The 19,697-nt window shown below is 40.4% G+C and overlaps 1 protein-coding gene across 1 annotated transcript; it reads left to right on the top strand.

The window, feature by feature from the left end:
* Positions 1 to 1,628: 1,628 nt before the first annotated feature.
* Positions 1,629 to 18,986, top strand: LOC107811983 (kinesin-like protein KIN-14K). Its single transcript, XM_075241283.1, has 22 exons — positions 1,629 to 1,895; positions 7,856 to 7,987; positions 8,076 to 8,221; positions 8,306 to 8,416; positions 8,649 to 8,922; positions 9,247 to 9,374; positions 9,489 to 9,572; positions 9,654 to 9,731; positions 9,812 to 9,904; positions 10,005 to 10,034; positions 14,975 to 15,035; positions 15,492 to 15,772; positions 15,857 to 15,938; positions 16,067 to 16,162; positions 16,233 to 16,412; positions 16,522 to 16,628; positions 16,712 to 16,890; positions 17,011 to 17,175; positions 17,309 to 17,562; positions 17,998 to 18,161; positions 18,429 to 18,549; positions 18,654 to 18,986. The coding sequence occupies exons 2-21, from the start codon at positions 7,885 to 7,887 to the stop codon at positions 18,546 to 18,548; spliced, it is 2,736 nt and encodes a 911-aa protein (XP_075097384.1). The 5' UTR covers positions 1,629 to 1,895; positions 7,856 to 7,884; the 3' UTR covers position 18,549; positions 18,654 to 18,986.
* The last annotated feature ends 711 nt before the right edge of the window (positions 18,987 to 19,697 follow it).

Here is a 19,697-nt window from a genome sequence, read left to right as displayed (position 1 = left end):
TTGCTTTCCAATTGTAGAGTTGACTTATACTTCTAGGGAAACACCAAGGGATCGGGTCCCTAAACTGGTTCTTGTGAATCCAAAGGCACACTGCCCAGATTATCTTGAGTCCATTTGCTGAATTATTGTACCAGGCATGCATCAAGTCCTTTATCTGGTTCTATACAGAAAGTTTGTTAGATCATCAAAACATAGACTAAGAGACCTTAAGCCCATCATTTTCATAAGTCTCCATCTTGTCCATCAACATCTTCAAGGATTCCGGTTCAGCTGAGGAAAACAAAATTGTATCATCAACATAGCATATGTGAGATATAATAGGACTACAATTATCAATCGAAAAAGGAATAAAATCGTGATTGTTTAAAGATACCATTAATCTTGATAGAAGTTCAGACCCAATAAGAAAGAGAGAGGGAGATAGAGGATCCCTTTATCTTAAACCCCTAGTAGAATTAAAAAATCCATGTCTACTTCCATTGATATTTACAGAGTAACAGACATAAGAAATAAGCCTCCAGATAATATCAATCCAGGCTTCGTTGAACCCAAAATGCTTCATAATATTGCACAAGTATTCCTATGAGACTCTGTCTTATGCTTTAGTCATATCGACTTTTAAAAACCACATTCCCATGGATGGAGGGCTTTGTAATATTATGGACCATATCCTGAGTCATCATAATATTTTCAATGATGGATCTTCCCTTGATAAAACCTGTTTGATAAGGAGGGATCTTCACTAGGCTAGAGATAATCTTGCAGGAGAAGTTGCTAAGGCTAATAGACCTTAATTCATTAAAAGCTTAAGGGTTGTCCACTTTAGGAATGAGGGTCAGACAGGTGTGAGTAATTGCCTTTGGAATTTGGTTACCTGCAAAGAAATCAACAACTATTAGTAATAGGTCCTCCTTAATAATGTCCCAACATGAATGATAAAATTTCCCAGAGAGCCCATCTGAAATCCATTTGGGTTATGGGTCAAATCACATTAAGGGAGAAATGGATCTAAAGTGGGTATGGTCCATTTAAGCTTATGTGGTATTTATTTTTGAATTTTTCTCATTAAATCTTATGCCATGCCATATTTATGGTAGGGTTTTGAGCCAAAATGACTTTTAAGTAACAATGTGAAAGTTTAGTTACTTTTTAAGTGATAAAAAATAGTTGAGTGACTTTAGTGAAATCGAAACATAGTTGAACGACCATGAGTGAAATTAACCCCTAACTTAATGATTGCTCTTTTCTATGATGGCCTTTATTTTCTTGATCGCATCTCCTAATAACTCTCACCATACTATTGAATTGTTTCTCCGAGCATGAACTTTCTGTATATTGCCATGACATTCCTCTTCAAATGGTGAATCAGTTGAACCACCTACAAATTTCTCGCACAGAGCACTACAAAAAAAATTGTATTTATAAGTGTAAAAATGTACCCACTATCCATATGTCAAAAGCTGAAATAATTTTTGTGTAACTTTCGTTGTTGGCTCATAATAAAAGAATAGAATTTTTCGTATGTAAGTTTGTCACTTAAAGAAAAATCCAACAAATTAATTCTTGTGAAAACAGAAAAGTAACATCTCATAAGGTGATTAATTATTGTTAAGATCATATAACGAACCCCTATCAGCACTGAATCAAAAAGATAAAAATAGGAAAAAGATGGACCTGAGATCTCCTACTTAAACGGAAAGCGGTCAGGTTTTCAACCTTCCACAGAAATCCAACGGTACACGGAATTCAATACTAACTGAAAGCTCCAATACTAACATCATCTCACTACAAAAAAATTAAACACTATTGATAATAGCAAAATGACGCTTACTCCCGTTGATATTCTCTAAATAAATAAGAACGTGCATAGGTTATGCCTTTCCGCACTTTCACAGGTTCTTCTTTTCTTCACAATTTCAGTCTTTTTTTCTGTTTGAAATTCTACTTCATACGCTGATTTTTAGCCATTTAATTTCATTCGTGGATTTGTTTTATGTGTTGTGCTTGATAATGCTTGTTTTTATATTCTGGAACTTTTGTGTTCTTGATTCCACGTTTGTATGTAAACCTCCATGCAGTCGAATCTCGGAAAAGAAATAGCGGTGAAAGATTTTACTGAGTTGAGTTAATCTTCTTTTTGTCCTGAATTTTGGGCAAATGACCTCTCTGATAGTCTGATTGCGTCCAATTGGTTGAATAAATTGCAGCAGAATGGTTGATTACTTATGCAATTGCAAGGTTATTTTGTGACCACCTCATCTGAAAGTTTAATTTGTTAGACAAATGGAACTTTTATTTAATTTATTATAGCTCTACCAATGTATTATTGGGAAGCGTGTCAATTTAATAGAAAGAAAAGAATATTTAAGAGAGAAAAGCAATAAATTGCACAAGACAAGACAAGATTTACGTGGTTCGACAATTTTTGCCTACTCCACGGCCACACAAAGAATAACTCTTTATTAATTGAAGAGAGAAAGAAGAAGTTTTGGGATGATCTACAAATAAAAATGTAGACCCTTATTTATAGGCATTTGAATGCCCTGCCGAGATAAGCGCTTACATCATAAGAATGCCGATGTAAGTGCTTACATTATAAGAATGCCGATGTAAGCGCTTACATTATAAGAATGCCGATGTAAGCGCTTACATCATAAGAATGTCGAGGTAAGCGCTTACATCACAAGAATGTCGATGTAAGCGCTTACATCATATTTTCATCTCTTTTTGATTTTTCTTTCTTTTGTTTTGTCTACTTTCACATACAACAATAGGTTTGGTCCTATCAACCTCCCCCTCAAACCTATGTTACATCAAGAAAGAAAAAAAAGATTTGCTATTCTCTGGTGGCGCCTTCACGCTATCAGTCTTGAAGGCTAACTGAGGCAGTGCACAGCCTCAGTTTGTCAACACCGACAACTTTGGTCAACATGTCTGATGGGTTCTTTGATCCTGGTATCTTCTGCAGGGAAAGAGTTCCATCATTTATCAACTCTCGGATATGATAATACCTCAACTGGATATGCTTCGATCTTGCATGAAACACTGGATTCTTGGCAAGATGAATTGCACTCTGGATATCGCTGAAAAACTCACAATTGTCCTGCTCTTTACCTAGCTCTTTAAGAAAATTCTTGAGCCAAATCATCTCTTTTCCAGCTTTTGAGATTGCCATGTACTCTGCTTCAGTGGTAGATAAAGCAACACTTTTCTGAAGTCTGGACATCCAACTAACAGCAGTACCACCCAAGGTGAACACGTAGCCCGTAGTACTTTTTCGACTATCCAGATCGCCGCCTAAATTTGCATCAGCAAAACCTTATAAGATCATATTGCTCTTTTTAAAAGAAAGTGTCATACATGAGGTGCCTTTGAGATATCGCAATATCCATTTTACACCTTCCCAATGCTCCTTTCCTGGATCTGACATGTATCTGCTGACAACTCTAACTGAAGCATACAGAACTTTGGACATGTACTTCCTTTCTTCGTCTGTCTTAGGTGATTGGTCCTTTGACAAATTTAGATGGCTTCCGAGTGGAGTGCTTCTGGTCTTTGCATCGTGAAGACTGAACCTGCTTAGTACCTTCTGTATGTACTTTTCTTGAGACAACTTTAAGGTTCCCTCCGACCTATATCTGCTAATCTTCATCCCAAGCATTTGCTTAGCTGGTCCTAAGTCTTTCATTTCAAACTCCTCCGCCAGTTGTTGCTTGACCAAATTGATCTCATTTATGCTAGATCCTGCAATTAGAATATCATCAACGCACAACAGTAAAATGATATATGATTCATCAAGATTTTTGATATAACAACAATGGTCCATCTCACATCGCGTGAAACCATTTTTATGCATGAATCCATCAAATTTCTTGTACCATTGTCGGGGAGCTTGTTTCAAACCATACAAACTCTTCTTCAACTTACACACAAGGTTTTCTTTACCATAAACTTGAAAACCTTCAGGTTGCTTCATGTATATGTCTTCTTCAAGGTCACCATGCAAGAAAGCAGTTTTAATATCTAGCTGCTCCAAATGCAAATTTTCTGCAGCTACGATACTTAGCACCAACCTGATAGTAGTTAATTTGACTACAGGAGAGAAGATCTCGGTGTAGTCAATTCTTTCCTTCTGCTGAAAGTTTTTTTACTACTAATCGTGATTTGTATCTCTTCTTACTATCATGCTCTTCCTTGACTCTGTACACCCACTTGTTCTGCAATGCCTTCTTTCCTTTTGGTAACTCCGTAAGTATCCATGTTTTATTCTTTTGAAGAGAATTCATCTCTTCTTTCATGGCTAGCTTTCACTTATCAGAGTTTATCACCTGCATTGCTTCAACAAAATGCTCTGGTTCTCCAACATCAGTTAAAAGTAAATAGTGAAGAGAGAGAGTTAACCTATCTGGAGCATTCGTGACTCTTTTAGATCTCCTCAATTTAGGTTCATGAGTAACAGAATCCGAATTTGATTCAGGTCCTGATTCCAGATTTGGTTATGCATTTGATTCTATCTCTGGTTCCGGTTCTGGTTCTGATCCAGGTTCGACTTCTAGTTCTTCTTCAAATTCGGCTTCTGGTTCTTCATCATCAATTTCAGAATCAGTTGTAATCCCTCTAGCCACTTCATTTTCCGAGATTTCTTCTAACTCAACTGTTTCAGACATTATCTGTTTGCCGGTGTTGGTTGGTTCTACTTCAAGCTTGTCCTTATACATCACATTTTCATTAAATGTGACATTCCTGTGTCTTAGGATCTTTCTATTCTGATCATCCCAAAACCGATAACCAAAATTATCATCACCATAGCCAATAAAGAAACATTTCTTTGCTTTAGGATCAAGCTTATCTCTATCATTAGAGTTTACATGCACATAAGCAACACAACCAAAAATTTTCAGATGTGAGAGAGTTACCTCCTTTCCTGTCCATACCTCCTCAGGAATTTCAAAATTCAGCGGTACAGAGGGTCCCCTATTTATGAGGTAAGCTGCCGTGTTAACAGCCTCAGCCCAAAAATACTTCGGCAATCCAGAATGTATTCTCATACTTCTGGCTCATTCATTCAGGGTTCTGTTCATCCTCTCAGCAACACCATTTTGTTCTGGTGTTCCAGGAACTGTCTTGATCATTCTGATCCCATTCTCCGAGCAAAATGCTTTGAACTCTTGGCTATCATACTCTCCTCCATTGTCAGATTTCAGACATTTTAACTTTAGACTTGTCTGATTTTCAACTTCAGCTTTCCATCTTTTAAAGGTAACAAACACATCAGATTTATTTTTCAGAAAACAAACCCATACCTTTCTTATGGAATCATCAATGAAGGTGACATAATAGCGTGAGCCTCCTAGAGAAGTTACAGGAGCTGGTCCCCACACATCTGTATGCACTAGTTCCAACTTCTCTTTCTTTGGCGTCCTTCCCACCTTTGAGAAACTAACTCTCTTTTGTTTCCCGTAAATTCAATCTTCGCACAAACCTAATTCAACATGTTTTAGATTTGGCAACTTTTCTTTGGATGCCAAAAGCTTCATTCCCTTCTCACTCATATGCCCGAGCCTCCGGTGCCACAATGTTGTATCACGACCATGATCAACTGTTGCTATAGTATCTCTGTGTATTGCAGTTGCATACAGTGTTCCCCTTTTGAAGCCCCGTGCCACAACCAAATTTCTTCCACGATCCGTTGTCGAATGTTGTTGTATATCCTTCACCGTCAATCTGACCCATAGATATTAGATTTTTCTTGAGGCCAGGAACATGTCGTACATTTTGCAATTTCCATGGCGTGCCTTGTGAAGTCTTCATATGAACTTCACCTTTTCCGGCAATTTCGAGAGGTTCGCCGTCTGCTAGATAAACTTTCCCAAATTTTCCAGCAATATAATTATGCAATAATTCTTTGCATGATGTAGAGTGAAAGGATGCACCTGAGTCCAGAATCCAAGATTCGACTAGACTGTCTGCACAACAAATTAGTGCATCACCGACTTGTTCAGCAATTACATTTGCTGAATTTTCTTCCTTCTTCTTCTTTGGTTCTCTACACTGGCTATTGTAGTGACCCTTTTTATCGCAATTCCAACAAGTAATGTCCTTGCGATTTTTGGATTGTCCTCTTCTCCTTGACTTTGATCTGCCACGATCATAACTTTATCCTCTTTGGTTGATTCTCCCCCTGCTTTCGGTACTAAAAGCAGATCCTGGGGAATCACTTGATTCTCTTCGGCGAATATCTTCGCTTAGAACCAAGTCTCTAATATCCTTCAATTTGAGTTTGGTACTTCCTGATGAACTGCTAACTGTAGTTACTGTTGCAGACCAACTCTCCGGTAGAGATGATAGTAGAATCAATGCCCTGATTTCGTCATCAATTGTTATATTAACAGAACTCAACTGAGTTAATATTATATTAAACTCATTGATATGTTCCGTGACTGATCCACCTTCTGTCATCTTTAAGTTGAACAATCGACGCATCAAATAGACTTTATTTGAAGCAGATGGCTTCTCGTACATATTTGATAACGCCTTCATCAGGCCTGTAGTGGTCTTCTCGTTAATGATGTTAAACGCCACATTTCGTGTTAGCGTCAAACGAATCACACCAAGAGCTTGGCGATCTAATAGATCCCAATCCGCTTTGGACATAGTCTCCGGTTTCACCTCGGTCAGAGGTAAGTGTAATTTTTTCTGGTACAAATAGTCCTATATTTGCATTTTCCAGAATCCAAAATCTTTGTCATTGAACTTGTCAATCTTAACCTTCCTTTCTTCCGATGGTGCTTGTGAATAGTAACGATGATCAATAATGTCGCACTATTCTTGTGAATAGTACCTACACCAATACTGTATTTTTCTACCAGAAATACACTGTCTGTGCTCTGATACCAGTTATTGGGAAGCGTGTCAATTTAATAGAAAGAAACATATATTTAAGAGAGAAAAGCAATAAATTGCACAAGACAGGACAAGATTTACGTGGTTCGGTAATTTTTGCCTACTCCACGGCCACACAAAGAATAGCTGTTTATTAATTGAAGAGAGAAAGAAGAAGTTTTGGGATGATCTACAAATGAAAATGTAGACCCCTATTTATAGGCATTTGAATGCCCTGCAGAGGTAAGCGCTTACATCATAAGAATGTCGAGGTAAGCGCTTACATCATAAGAATGTCGATGTAAGCGCTTACATCATATTTTCATCTCTTTTTGATTTTTCTTTCTTTTGTTTTGTCTACTTTCACATACAACAATAGGTTTGGTCCTATCATGTACACCTCACAAGTTGCCCCGAGTCATTTTTTCTTCCGCCAACTGCGTGATACTTTTTTTTTTTTTTTGGCTTATGTTTGGTGACGAGACTCGAGTCCAGGAACTCCGACTCTATATCATGTTAGATTGTGTGACCAACTCATTTTAATTTTTGAATTCTGCAAATTCATCTAGTCGGTTTTTTCACCCAGCTTGCATCAGTTAATGTAGAGTAATCAGTATTTGGTTTTGGTTCTTCTAACTATTTTTTATTTATGTGCTAGAATGCAGCTACTACAAGAGTTTGAATTCTTTTGAATTGTCTGTCTCATTAGGCTTTTGGAAAGACTTGTAGAATGCATATACTTGTTCCTCATAAATTTTTCTCGCTCTTTTTCCTTTTTCCTGTCATTTTGCCCCTCCTCCCTATTACATTAACACATTATATGTCTTGATCCATTTATTCACTTGGAGACTATACGTAGTCATTTTAGGATTGCACGGCTTAGTCTTAGAAGTTTTAGAACAAGATGCAACTCTTTCTGCTTTATTAGTCCAGAGATATATTGATCCAACATTTCTGCTTCTCCGTGATGCAGATATCTTCTGAATCAGATGTTGCACTATCATGAATTCCATTCTGGATCGCGTTGCCAAAGATTATGGTAGACGGAGCAGCTCAAGTGTTTACAGTAGTGGGGACGTCTTTGAGCCTTTGTCAAGTAATAATGGTGAGGCTGAATGGGCAAAACATTCAATCCATGTAATTCTGATCAAACTCTTGTTCTGGCTAATTCTTCTAATTTGTTGTTTCTACAGCTAGGCAACGAGCAAAATTGGTAGAATGGTTAAACAATGTTCTTCCTCACTTGCGTTTCCCAATAAATGCTTCTGATGAGGATTTGCGAGCTTTCTTAGTTGATGGTACCGTCTTATGCCAATTATTGAATAAGCTGAGAGCAGAGGTAGTTTATAACGTTTTTGATTTTACAGTATGAAGGAGTAAGGATGGTTTTCTTTTGTTGATTTAACTGTATTGTTTGTTCTAGTGTGGTGGTTCAGAACACTCTCCGGAGGTGGGATCAGAAAACATTAAAAGGTTTTTGTCAGCTATGGATGAAATGGGCATGCCCAGGTTTCAGGCACCAGATTTGGAACAGGTTAATAGCATGACTATAAACTCGTGGTCGTGTCCTAACTAACATATATTGATCACTTCATGTTTACTTATGATTATCAAAAGTGCTTGTATGTCTTAATTTTGCCGGCCATATTTGTTGTATAACTTTTTCCATATGCACAAATTAAAAGTGTTATCCGTCTTTACCTTTATGCAATCTAAGTGCCATCTATTTTCTGTTTTCGATATTCTGACACTGATATATTGTCCAGGGTTCTATGAAAATAGTGGTGGGGTGCCTTTTAACACTTCAGGCAGAATTTACGCCGAATAATGGAGGACACAATTCTAGCACAGTATTATCTGGTAACTCTGGAGCTGATGCAAATAGAAGATGGAAATTGTTGGGAGAAAATTTTGGATGTGGCGATGTCTTATACAGAGAAGAATTTTCAAGAACTCAGTCTTCTCCATCCCCAGGAGAACGACAGAAGAACGGATCAGATTCAAAATTCCAGCGTGCATTGAGAAGTCCTGTAATGGCAGGTATTGTTGTTTCATTCTCCTCCCAAATACAATAACCAAAACCAAAATCTCCCCCTTAAAGAGAAAAAGGGCCATAACTATATTGAACTGCTTCAGCTGAATTGCTGTGTAGATTACAGACCATGTACTATGCGACATAATGGAATGTTAAAACATGGCACAATTGTTTGATATTTGCTTTGGAACCGTCAATCATACTGTGTTCTTCTTTGTACTAAAAAGTTAATCCATTGTTAAAGTAGTGATCTTACTGTTTGCTCTCGCTACTCCACAAGCCATGTTCCCTTTCTCAGGCTGTTAAATTTTCCTTTCTGAGCTTTGTAGAGCCATCAGCTGCATTATTAGATCACGTCGGACATAAGTTCCACGAAGTATTTCAGCTTAAACAAGGGAGCCACACTGAAATTCCTGCTGCAAGGATTTCAGAGATGATGAAATCTAACAGTTTGGATGTTAGTAACAAGTCCCTTTTTGTCAATGAAGCTATCTTGTTAGTTGGATAAATTCTATACCTGGGATTTGAATTTATACTTATTTTCCCTTATTTCATTTTTTATTGCTTTCAGATTGCCCCAACACAGTCACTTCTAAGTGTTGTCAATGGGATTCTTGATGAAAGCATTGAGCGGAAGAATGGCGAGATACCTCAAGTGCGCGCTTGAAATACACATATTGATTCATAGAATTTCTGTTTTACATGAAATGCATTAGTTGGTTATCTAATCTGTCAGCGTGTAGCATGCCTATTGAGAAAAGTGGTGCAAGAAATTGAGCGTCGGATATCCACTCAAGCGGAACATCTTAGAACGGTATAATATATAGCTACTGTCTTCTCAATTTCTCTTTTCAGCAAATATGGTTCATATAATATTTCTTTCAATGTCTGCAGCAAAACAATCTATATAAGACTCGTGAAGAGAAATACCAGTCGAGGATCAGAGTCTTAGAAGCCCTTGCAACTGGGACTAGTGAAGAGACACAGGTAGTTATGGACTTCCCATCTAGGAAAAGTTCCAAAGTCTGTGACTTTTATCTTATTCCCTTGTTTCTAACTTTACACATTCTACTCTTCTGCATTTCAGATTGTCATGAACCAGCTTCAGCAGAGCCCGGTACACTAAGCTCCCGCTATGCGCGGGGTCCGGGAAAGGGTCGGACCACAAGGTTCTATTGTACGTAGCCTTACCCTGCATTTCTGCAAGTGGCCGTTTCCACGGCTCGAACCCGTGACCTCCTGGTCACATGGCAGCAACTTTACCAGTTACGCCAAGGCTCCCCTTCCTTGGCTTCCTCTGCCGCATTGCTATCTCAATATTCAGTATGTTGGGCTATACGTTTGCATTCTCTGCCTTTTATTTCCTCCTCTTTTGTGTGCTTTATGTCACACCCTGCATTTTGGGGGTCATGTCATCCATGAGTTCTGCGTGCTACAATGCACCAGGACGAATGTCAGTCGCGTAGGCGGCGTGCACTGACAAAGTATTGTGAAGGAACATCCGGCAAAAGGACTATGTATGAGGCAACAACCATCAAGACATGTTGTGTTGCATGTCCTAAGTGTGCCAAGAGACTTAGCGGGAATCTAGGCATCTCGGCCGTAGGCCTTGTTCCTAGTATGCCCTTATATATGCGCGAAGGAGAGCCATTCTGATTCTCTAGCCAGAACTAGACGATTGCTGAATCTTGGGCTTTTTAATTTTAAGCATATATAAGGGGGGTATAGGTGTTGAAGCTCAGCCTGCCTCCCCCGTGCGTGCTGCCAGTCAGCCGCACCAAGTGAGCTACCTTGGGGAAGAACCTCAAGGGCCTACCTGGACATCTCAAAGGAGTGTCTAAGGTATCCATACGAGTTTGGGAACTCTATGGACGGCGCGACGCCTTAGGGCTCGCGTTGGGCACCAAACGGGTACTGGAGGCTTGACATGTGGGACGGTTATGCCCTGCGGGCTATTGAAATGATGGATGAAGACCTCCGTGCCGATTGGATACTTGACGCACCTTTCTTCAGGGGCCTCATGTGTCGACTTGTGAGCTTAGCTTGGGTTCAGCTAGGCGAGCAAAGGTCCGTAGGCCTAGACGTGCAGTTGTGGGGCGACACTGCACTATGCGGGATGGAAGTATGTCGCGAGGGCTATGATTGGTGATGCCATAAGACAAAGGCAGGCATGCTACGAAAGATGCACATGACAAAGGCCAAGGATTAAAGGTTGTCCTACTCTGGCGAAGCACAAGCTGGATGCGGATGCACGAGGCGAGTGCCAAGCTTGAGGATTAGACTGTGCACGTGAGAGCGTTGCTCAGTGCTAGGCGAGGACGTATGTGTCCTTAGCCAACCCCAGGTGTGCGCATGGATAAGATCCAACAGATGAGAAGCACCACAGCTAGTCAAGGCTATGAGCCTAGACATCATACGGGCGGCACAGTTGGAGTAAGCCCCTTGGGCAAGCTCCACAGGCACAGGATCGTGCTAGAAAACCTGAGAAAAGGAAAGGCTTGCCTGTAGTGCGGGGTGACTACAGGCGCCGCACGAGCAGTTTGGTGCCGCTAGTTTACGGAAAAAGGTAAGCCCATGACACGTGGTATCAGAGCAATGTTAGGCCATATTCTGCCATGACAAATGATATCTAAGCAGAAGTTGAGATGGCAAGTGCATTTTGGATGTCAGTGTGGAGATCATATTGAAGCAGAGATTGATGTTCATATGCCACCAGAGATCGAGAACCCGATACTACTAGTCTAAGAAGGGATCGGTTGCGTGAGTTATAGCTAGAATGTGCATTGTCAGCCATGAACTTCGATCTACAGAATCAGGCCATTTCATAGTCGCTGTTTCCGCCATCGTCTGTGTCTTGGGAGGTGATTTTAGGGCATCCTAATTTGATTGAGATATCGTAAGGGATGTTTTCCGTACAGCGGGTGCTGTTTTCAGAGGAATCTATATAGGCACATTTGGTTTGAAAAGAGAGCCATTGTGCGATGCTGTTGAGATAGTTCCACAAGAAGGGACAGACGATTAGCAGAAGCTCAATTGTCTTGATTGTGATGATCCGACAGTGTGTCAGAAACTCTGTCAACAGTTGGTTAGCAGCTTTGCTAAGCAAGGCATGGTAAGGAATGTCAAACGGACTGAAAGTGTTCCTTGCGCGGGTTGAATACCGTTTGAACCATGAGGGTTCAGTAGCATTGGAAGCTTGTCAGGTTGAGGCGTTTTTGTTCATGTTAAGCAGCAAGTTGGAGCTGTTGGCCATTTTGACGAAGGAAATGGACAAGCCCAGTTTCTTTCGTAAGTCTGTGCTTCAGTTGAATATGATGATTTGCCGATGAGTCGGGTGGTCAGGAAAGGGCCATGTTTGCCAGGTCGTGCAGCCATATTGCAAAGAGTGTGAGCCATAGACTATAAACAAAGGGCATGATCGTGCAGAGATCTTGCCGAGGATGCGAGCAACGCATCAGTTGAGCGTCTTTCCCGAGGGATAGACTTGCGGACTGCCTAAGGGCATTGAGATGTACCTAGCCATATCAAGGGTTGCGATGAATGGCAGGAGAGTCCCTTAACAACCACAAAGAAGGACCTATACTAGGCTTCTTAGCGGGAGTGCATGTGTGTCACAATGGGGTGGAGTCAGCCACCAAGATTGTGGAAAAGAGCCGAACCATTTGATGGAGAGGCATTGTGCTGAATTGCCAAGGTGAGGAGACGAATTCGAAGGAAATATCGAAGCTCCTGAATTGAGCAGGATTCCAAGTTAGAAGGTGTCATTCTAGAAAGGAGTACAGCGAATGATCGAGGACCATTGAGATGGGGCCATGTGCGAGGCACACCGAACCGGGAAGCCGTGCTAGCAGAACCGAGAGGGTTCTTGTCTATAGAGTGAGTACGAGGTACTACCGGGAGCATTGGGTACTTGCTGAGGAAGTGACAGTTGGAAAACAAAGAGCTTTGTTCTTGAATGCGGCGAGGCTATAACTTTGAGAATGCCATACTCACCAAGAGTACGTCCCAAAGAGCGAGCTGATATGCCAAAAGGGGGCAGGTACATTAAGAAGTATCCTCCACCTTGAGTGTGGGAGGATCCGCCTATGCAGAGGCGCTGGTACAGAATTGTGAGTCCTGAAGTGAACTAAACTTTCCAAGGCAATGAGGGCGAGAAAAGGGCTGCGCGAGTTGCTGAACTGCGCGAGCTACGTCTAAGCACGCTGATGTGCTTACCATTGAGAGAAGAGCTTCGGACGTATGAAGGCCGTGAGGGTCATGGTGTGGTTGACTAGTGTGGGTCGCCACAAAGTTAGACACCAGAGGGTGCAAGTGCGGAGGCACTTTCCGAGCGAACACCGATAAGAGGTGAAGTGCAGAGGCACGCTTGGAAGATACTTGGGGGAGAAGTGCAAGGGGCACGACTCCATTTTGAGAAGGACTTTGAGGAAGTCCGACCCACAAAGATTAAGGGAGCCGGTGCACATCCCTGAGGGGGCAGACTCCGGGTTATCGTGGGCATTGTTGTGTCATCGGGGACGATGACAGATTAAGTGTGGGAGGATGTCACACCCTGCATTTTGGGGGTAATGTCATCCATGAGTTCTGCGTGCTACAATGTACCAGGACGAATGTCAGTCGCGTAGGCGGCGTGCACTGACAAAGTATTGTGAAGGAACATCCGGCAAAAGGACTATGTATGAGGCAACAACCATCAGGACATGTTGTGTTGCATATCCTAAGTGTGCCAAGAGACTTAGCGGGAATCTAGGCATCTCGGTCGTAGGCCTTGTTCCTAGTATGCCCTTATATATGCTCGAAGGAGAGCCATTATGATTCTCTGGCCAGAACTAAACGATTGTTGAATCTTGGGCTTTTTAATTTTAAGCATATATAAGGGGGGTATAGGTGTTGAAGCTCAGCCTGCCTCTCCCGTGCGTGCTGCCAGTCAGCCGCACCAAGTGAGCTACCTTGGGGAAGAACCTCAAGGGCCTGCCTGGACATCTCAAAGGAGTGTCTAAGGTATCCATACGAGTTTGGGAACTCTATGGACGGCGCGACGCCTTAGGGCTCGCGTTGGGCACCAAACGGGTACTGGAGGCTTGACATGTGGGACGGTTATGCCCTGCGGGCTATTGAAATGATGGATGAAGACCTCCGTGCCGATTGGATACTTGACGCACCTTTCTCAGGGGCCTCATGTGTCGACTTGTGAGCTTAGCTTGGGTTCAGCTAGGCGAGCAAAGGTCCGTAGGCCTAGACGTGCAGTTGTGGGGCGACACTGCACTATGCGGGATGGAAGTATGTCGCGAGGGCTATGATTGGTGATGCCATAAGACAAAGGCAGGCATGCTACGAAAGATGCACATGACAAAGGCCAAGGATTAAAGGTTGTCCTACTCTGGCGAAGCACAAGCTGGGTGCGGATGCACGAGGCGAGTTCCAAGCTTGAGCATTAGACAGTTCACGGGAGAGCGTTGCTCAATGCTAGGCGAGGACGTATGTGTCCTTTGCCAACCCCAGGTGTGCGCATGGATAAGATCCAACAGATGAGAAGCGCCACAGCTAGTCAAGGCTATGAGCCTAGACATCATATGGGCGGCACAGTTGGAGTAAGCCCCTTGGGCAAGCTCCACCACAGGCACAGGATCGTGCTAGAAGACCTGGGAAAAGGAAAGGATTGCCTGTAGTGCGGGGTGAGTACAGATGCCGCACGGGCAGTTTGGTGCCGCTAGCGTACGGAAAAAGTTAAGCCCGTGACATTTAACTCTATAAATCATACAAAACTGATATCCTGGGCATTAAACCACCTATGCTTTCTCCCATTTGTTGGCTTTTGCTTGTGGGATGGTGCAGAGGTTGCGGACATTATCATTACTTGCTTAGATTAACAATCTCTTTGCTTATGATTACAAGTTTCTCCTAGAATTTGTTCGTTAATTGTGTCAAGTAAAATTTGTTATTGATTGCAAAGAATATGATGTCAAAGACTAGATACTCCTAAAAAATTTCAGCTGTCACCATTCTTTTCAACAATCTTTAATTTTACTATTCCTTGTTTTTTGAAATCACATGCAGAATGAGAAAAACAAAATGGAGGAGAAAAAGAAAAACGAGGAGCAGGATGTGCCTAAATTGACAGAGAAGGATGATCAAATTGCAGCATTGAAGCAAGAGCTGGAAATAGCTAAGAAATCCTATGAATTGAAAGAGAAGGATGATCACGGTCATGAAATCGCAGCTTTGAAGCAAGAGCTGGAAATAGTTAAGAAATCGTATGAATTGAAAGAGAAGGAAGATCATAGAAAAGAAATCGCAGCTTTGAAGCAAGAACTAGAAATAGTAAAGAAATCATATGAATTGAAAGAGAAGGAAAATCACAAACAGGAAATCGAAGCTTTGAAGCAAGAAATGGAAATAGCTAAGAAATCATATGAATTGAAAGAGAAGGAAGATCATAGACAAGAAATTGCAGCTTTGAAGCAAGAAATGGAAATAGCTAAGAAATCGTATGAGTTGAAAGAGAAGGAAGATCATAAGCAAGAAATCGTAGCTTTGAAGCAAGAAATGGAAATAACTAAGAAATCGTACGAGTTGAAAGAGAAGGAAGATCATAAGCAAGAAATCGCAGCTTTGAAGCAAGAAATGGAAATATCTAAGAAATCATATGAACAACACACCCTAGAAATGGACAAAAAGGCTACAGAAGCCCAAAAAGAGCTCGAGGAGAAGTTGAAGGAGGCGACGAGCCTTTTGACAGAATCAAGAAATAGGATAAAGGAACTTGAGACATTTTCTCAAGAAAAATCTCAGGATTGGACCAAAAAGGAGCATATCTACCAAATATTTACAGAATTCCAGCTAGGCGCACTTCGTGTATGCTTGATCTCTTTTATTTCTATCTTTTTCTGAAATGTCAGTGTTGTAGCACGTGTGACTTGAACCTCGATGAATGTTCAGGAACTAAGGTTTTCTTCTCAGTCAATAAGGCAAGAAGTTGTAAAAACACAAAAGAGCTATGCAGAGGAATTCAATCAACTAGGTCAGTTCAGCTGCTTGAAGTGTTATAATAACGTCGTTTATTGATTGCATTACAAGTATAAGATATCAGCACTAGTTTTAATATTGACTTAAATGGATTTTCCTTATGGAACCAAATTTCAATTGCAGGTGAAAAAGTTAGAGCACTAGGACATGCAGCTGCACACTACTCCACAGTCCTTGCTGAGAATCGCAAACTGCACAATGAGGTGCAGGAGCTAAAAGGTGCGATAATATTGAGGACTGAAATTTATTACCTGTCCTTTTTATTTACTTATGGTTATTTTTCAATTAGGAAATATCAGAGTATATTGTCGGATTAGGCCATTCCTTCGTGGACAAAAGGAAAAACAATCAGTTGTTGAATACATTGGAGAAAATGGGGAGCTTATTGTTGTAAATCCTTCCAAACAAGGAAAGGAAGGCCGTAGGTCTTTCAAGTTTAATAAGGTCTACAGTCCAGCTGCAACACAAGGTTTTCACATTCCTCCATATAATTGCGGATCTTAATTAGTAATTCTTTTATCTCGGTTCAGCATATATAATGAACTCTAAAATGAATTCACCGTTCCAACTCTTTACAGCTGAGGTTTATTCGGATATTCAGCCCTTGATACAGTCTGTGCTTGATGGATATAATGTATGTATATTTGCCTATGGTCAGACTGGATCAGGAAAAACATACACCATGGTAAGAACTTCTGTATATAATTTTGTTAGATATGTGTATATATTTGTTTCACTTTCCTGATGTCAAATTAAATTGACCTCCAGACTGGCCCAGACAAAGCGACTGAGGAGAATTTGGGTGTCAATTATCGAGCTTTAAATGATCTTTTCAGAATTTCTCAAATGAGAGGGAGCACCTTCACATATGAAATTACAGTTCAAATGATAGAAATATATAACGAACAAGTTCGTGACTTACTCTCAAGTGATAGTTCACAAAAGAAATATCCTTCCTTCCTCTTTGCTGATACTGCTTTGTCTTACATTTACAATAATTACCAGAAGACCATCTCCGACTTGCATATAACATGATTTTCGTTAACTGTTTTCCTTGATTTGCACACACTTGGGATAGTATCCGCCTCCCAACCTAACGGTTTAGTTGTTCCTGAAGCGAGCATGCATCCAGTAAACAGGACCTCTGATGTCTTAGATTTGATGGATATTGGATTAAGAAATCGAGCAAAAGGTTCCACTGCCCTAAATGAAAGAAGCAGTCGATCACACAGGTTACCTATAACAACTTTTAAGAGTTCATCTCTATACTTTGTAGTTTAAAGTACATATCTTCTCTTTTTTCATTTTATGATGGGGGCTTTTTCTATAGTATACACTAATAAATTAACTAAAATACGTGCACAGCGTTGTCACTGTTCATGTTCGTGGGATGGATATAAAGAGTGGTTCATCCATGCGTAGTAGTCTTAATTTGGTGGATCTCGCTGGAAGTGAAAGAGTAGACCGCTCTGAGGTGACAGGAGATAGACTGAAAGAGGCACAACATATAAATAAGTCGTTATCTTCCCTAGGAGATGTCATTTCTGCTTTGGCACAAAAAAATGCTCATGTCCCTTACAGAAACAGCAAGCTGACTCAACTCCTTCAGACTTCATTAGGTACTTATGAATTGTAAGCAAGTAGTATTGGAGATATTTCAACAGTTAATGTGCTCGGCTGTTAAGGGCAGTCCGGTGCATTAATTTCCCGCTATGCACAGGGTCGGGGGAAGGGCCGGATCACAAGGGTCTATTATACGCAGTCTTACCCTGCATTTTTGCAAGAGGCTGTTTGCACGACTCGAACCCATGACATCCTGGTCACATGGCAACAACTTGATGTCCTTGGCTGTTAAGAGCAGCCCGATGCACTAAGATCCTGTTATGAGTAGGGTTCGGGGAAAGACCGGACCACAAGGGTCTATTGTACGCAGCCTTACCCTGCATTTCTGCAAGAGGCTGTTTCCACGGCTCTAACTTGTGACCTCCTGGTCACATGGCAGCAACTTAATGTGCTCGGCGGTTGCACACTTATTATTTGATTTTATTGTACAGGTGGCCAAGCCAAGACACTTATGTTTGTGCAGTTAAATCCTGAAGTTGGTTCATATTCAGAAACCATGAGCACGTTAAAATTTGCTGAAAGAGTATCTGGAGTAGAGTTAGGTGCTGCTCGAAGTAGTAAAGAGGGCAGAGATGTAAGAGATTTAATGGAGCAGGTATTCTTTTAACTTGAAATACTTATTAAATATTTTCAATTTCTGTGCTAGAAATGAAAAACTATTTTATGCTCCATCATATTACCTAAATGGTTAAGGCTGAGAAAACAAGCCAATCGACGTATGAGTTATGCAGCTCTATTCTCCTATATGTTATGCCTATCCATTTGGTTTTGCGTTTGCAAGAAAAATGAGAGACATGATATGCAGACTAACTTTACTTTGTAGGGTGTGAATTGGAGTCTCTTGTAATTTTTGATCTTCCAGGTTGTCTCTCTTAAGGATACGATATCTCAGAAAGATGAGGAGATTGAGAAACTGCAGCTGATCAAAGATCAAAAAAATGTTTATATTGGCGCCGACAGTGAGACACATAGTGCTGATTAAGGTATGTCTTTCAAAATTTCTTTGTGAGGTTTGAATTTAGTAATGCTGATATTGTGGAAACACTGAGTGATATAATATCTGATAGTTGTCTTTTTATGGGCACAGAAACTGATTGCTGTGCGGAAAGAAATCTTTTTTCCCGAAGGAGCCACAAAAGGAAAAGCAGAGAACAAAAATAAGTTTTATATCATCTCAGCATCACAGCATGCACATGTTTCCCGAAAAATTTCATCATGTTTGCAATTAAAACTATAAAAATCTTAGGGTGGAATTTTTTTCCAATTTTCCCGTGTTTACTACAATAACATACCCAGTATAGTTCCACAAGTGGGGTCTGTGGAGGGTAATATGTACCTTATCCCTACCTGTGAAGATAGACAGTTTCTAGAGTCCCTCGGCTCAAGGATAAAATGAAAATAAGTAGTATTAATTTTCTCATGTTTGGTTGGCTTAAATACGACTTGCTTTAGATGAAAACCGGGGAGTTCCATGTAATCTGAGATAGACTTATCGACTTATCATCACCTCTTTGAATCAGAGGAATTCCACTTTATCTTGACAGATATGCTAACTTAGGGTTCCTTGTAACTCGTAATTATGAACGTTTAAATTGAACTGACTACTTGACTATCATATTATGTGATTTTTTTTTTTTTGCAGATAATAAACAATCTAAAATTCATAGACTCCTCCTAAACTAGCCAAATGATTCTCTAGAAGTCTCAAGTTGGATGTTGTTTGTCTTAAAGATATGTATTGTGATTAGAAGTTCCTTCAAAAATTGGAACATTCGGACGATTTGGTTGGCCAAAACTTCCCAATACGTTAAAGGATCGTTTGGTTGATATTTGGAATAATGCAGTATTTGGTTGCCTACATAAAAGAAGAAGAAGTTATCTTGCATAATTAGTGATAGTGTATGGTTGACGGTATTAAGTAATACATGCATTACGGGAATTTATGTATTACTAGTCTTATGATATGCGCGAAATCTAATTCAGTATAAAAATAATATGCTTTCATTATAAAATTAATTTTTTTTTGAAAATATAAGTTACTGAAAATAATAAATATTGATCATATTTAGCTTGCTCAATAAATGAGAAATATGACTTTGAGTTTTGGTGTTTCCGCCGGCTATCGAAGTGA

Source organism: Nicotiana tabacum, chromosome 20 (assembly GCF_000715075.1).
Source record: "Nicotiana tabacum cultivar K326 chromosome 20, ASM71507v2, whole genome shotgun sequence".
NCBI lineage: Eukaryota > Viridiplantae > Streptophyta > Magnoliopsida > Solanales > Solanaceae > Nicotiana > Nicotiana tabacum.
This window is presented reverse-complemented; position numbering and strand designations above follow the sequence as displayed.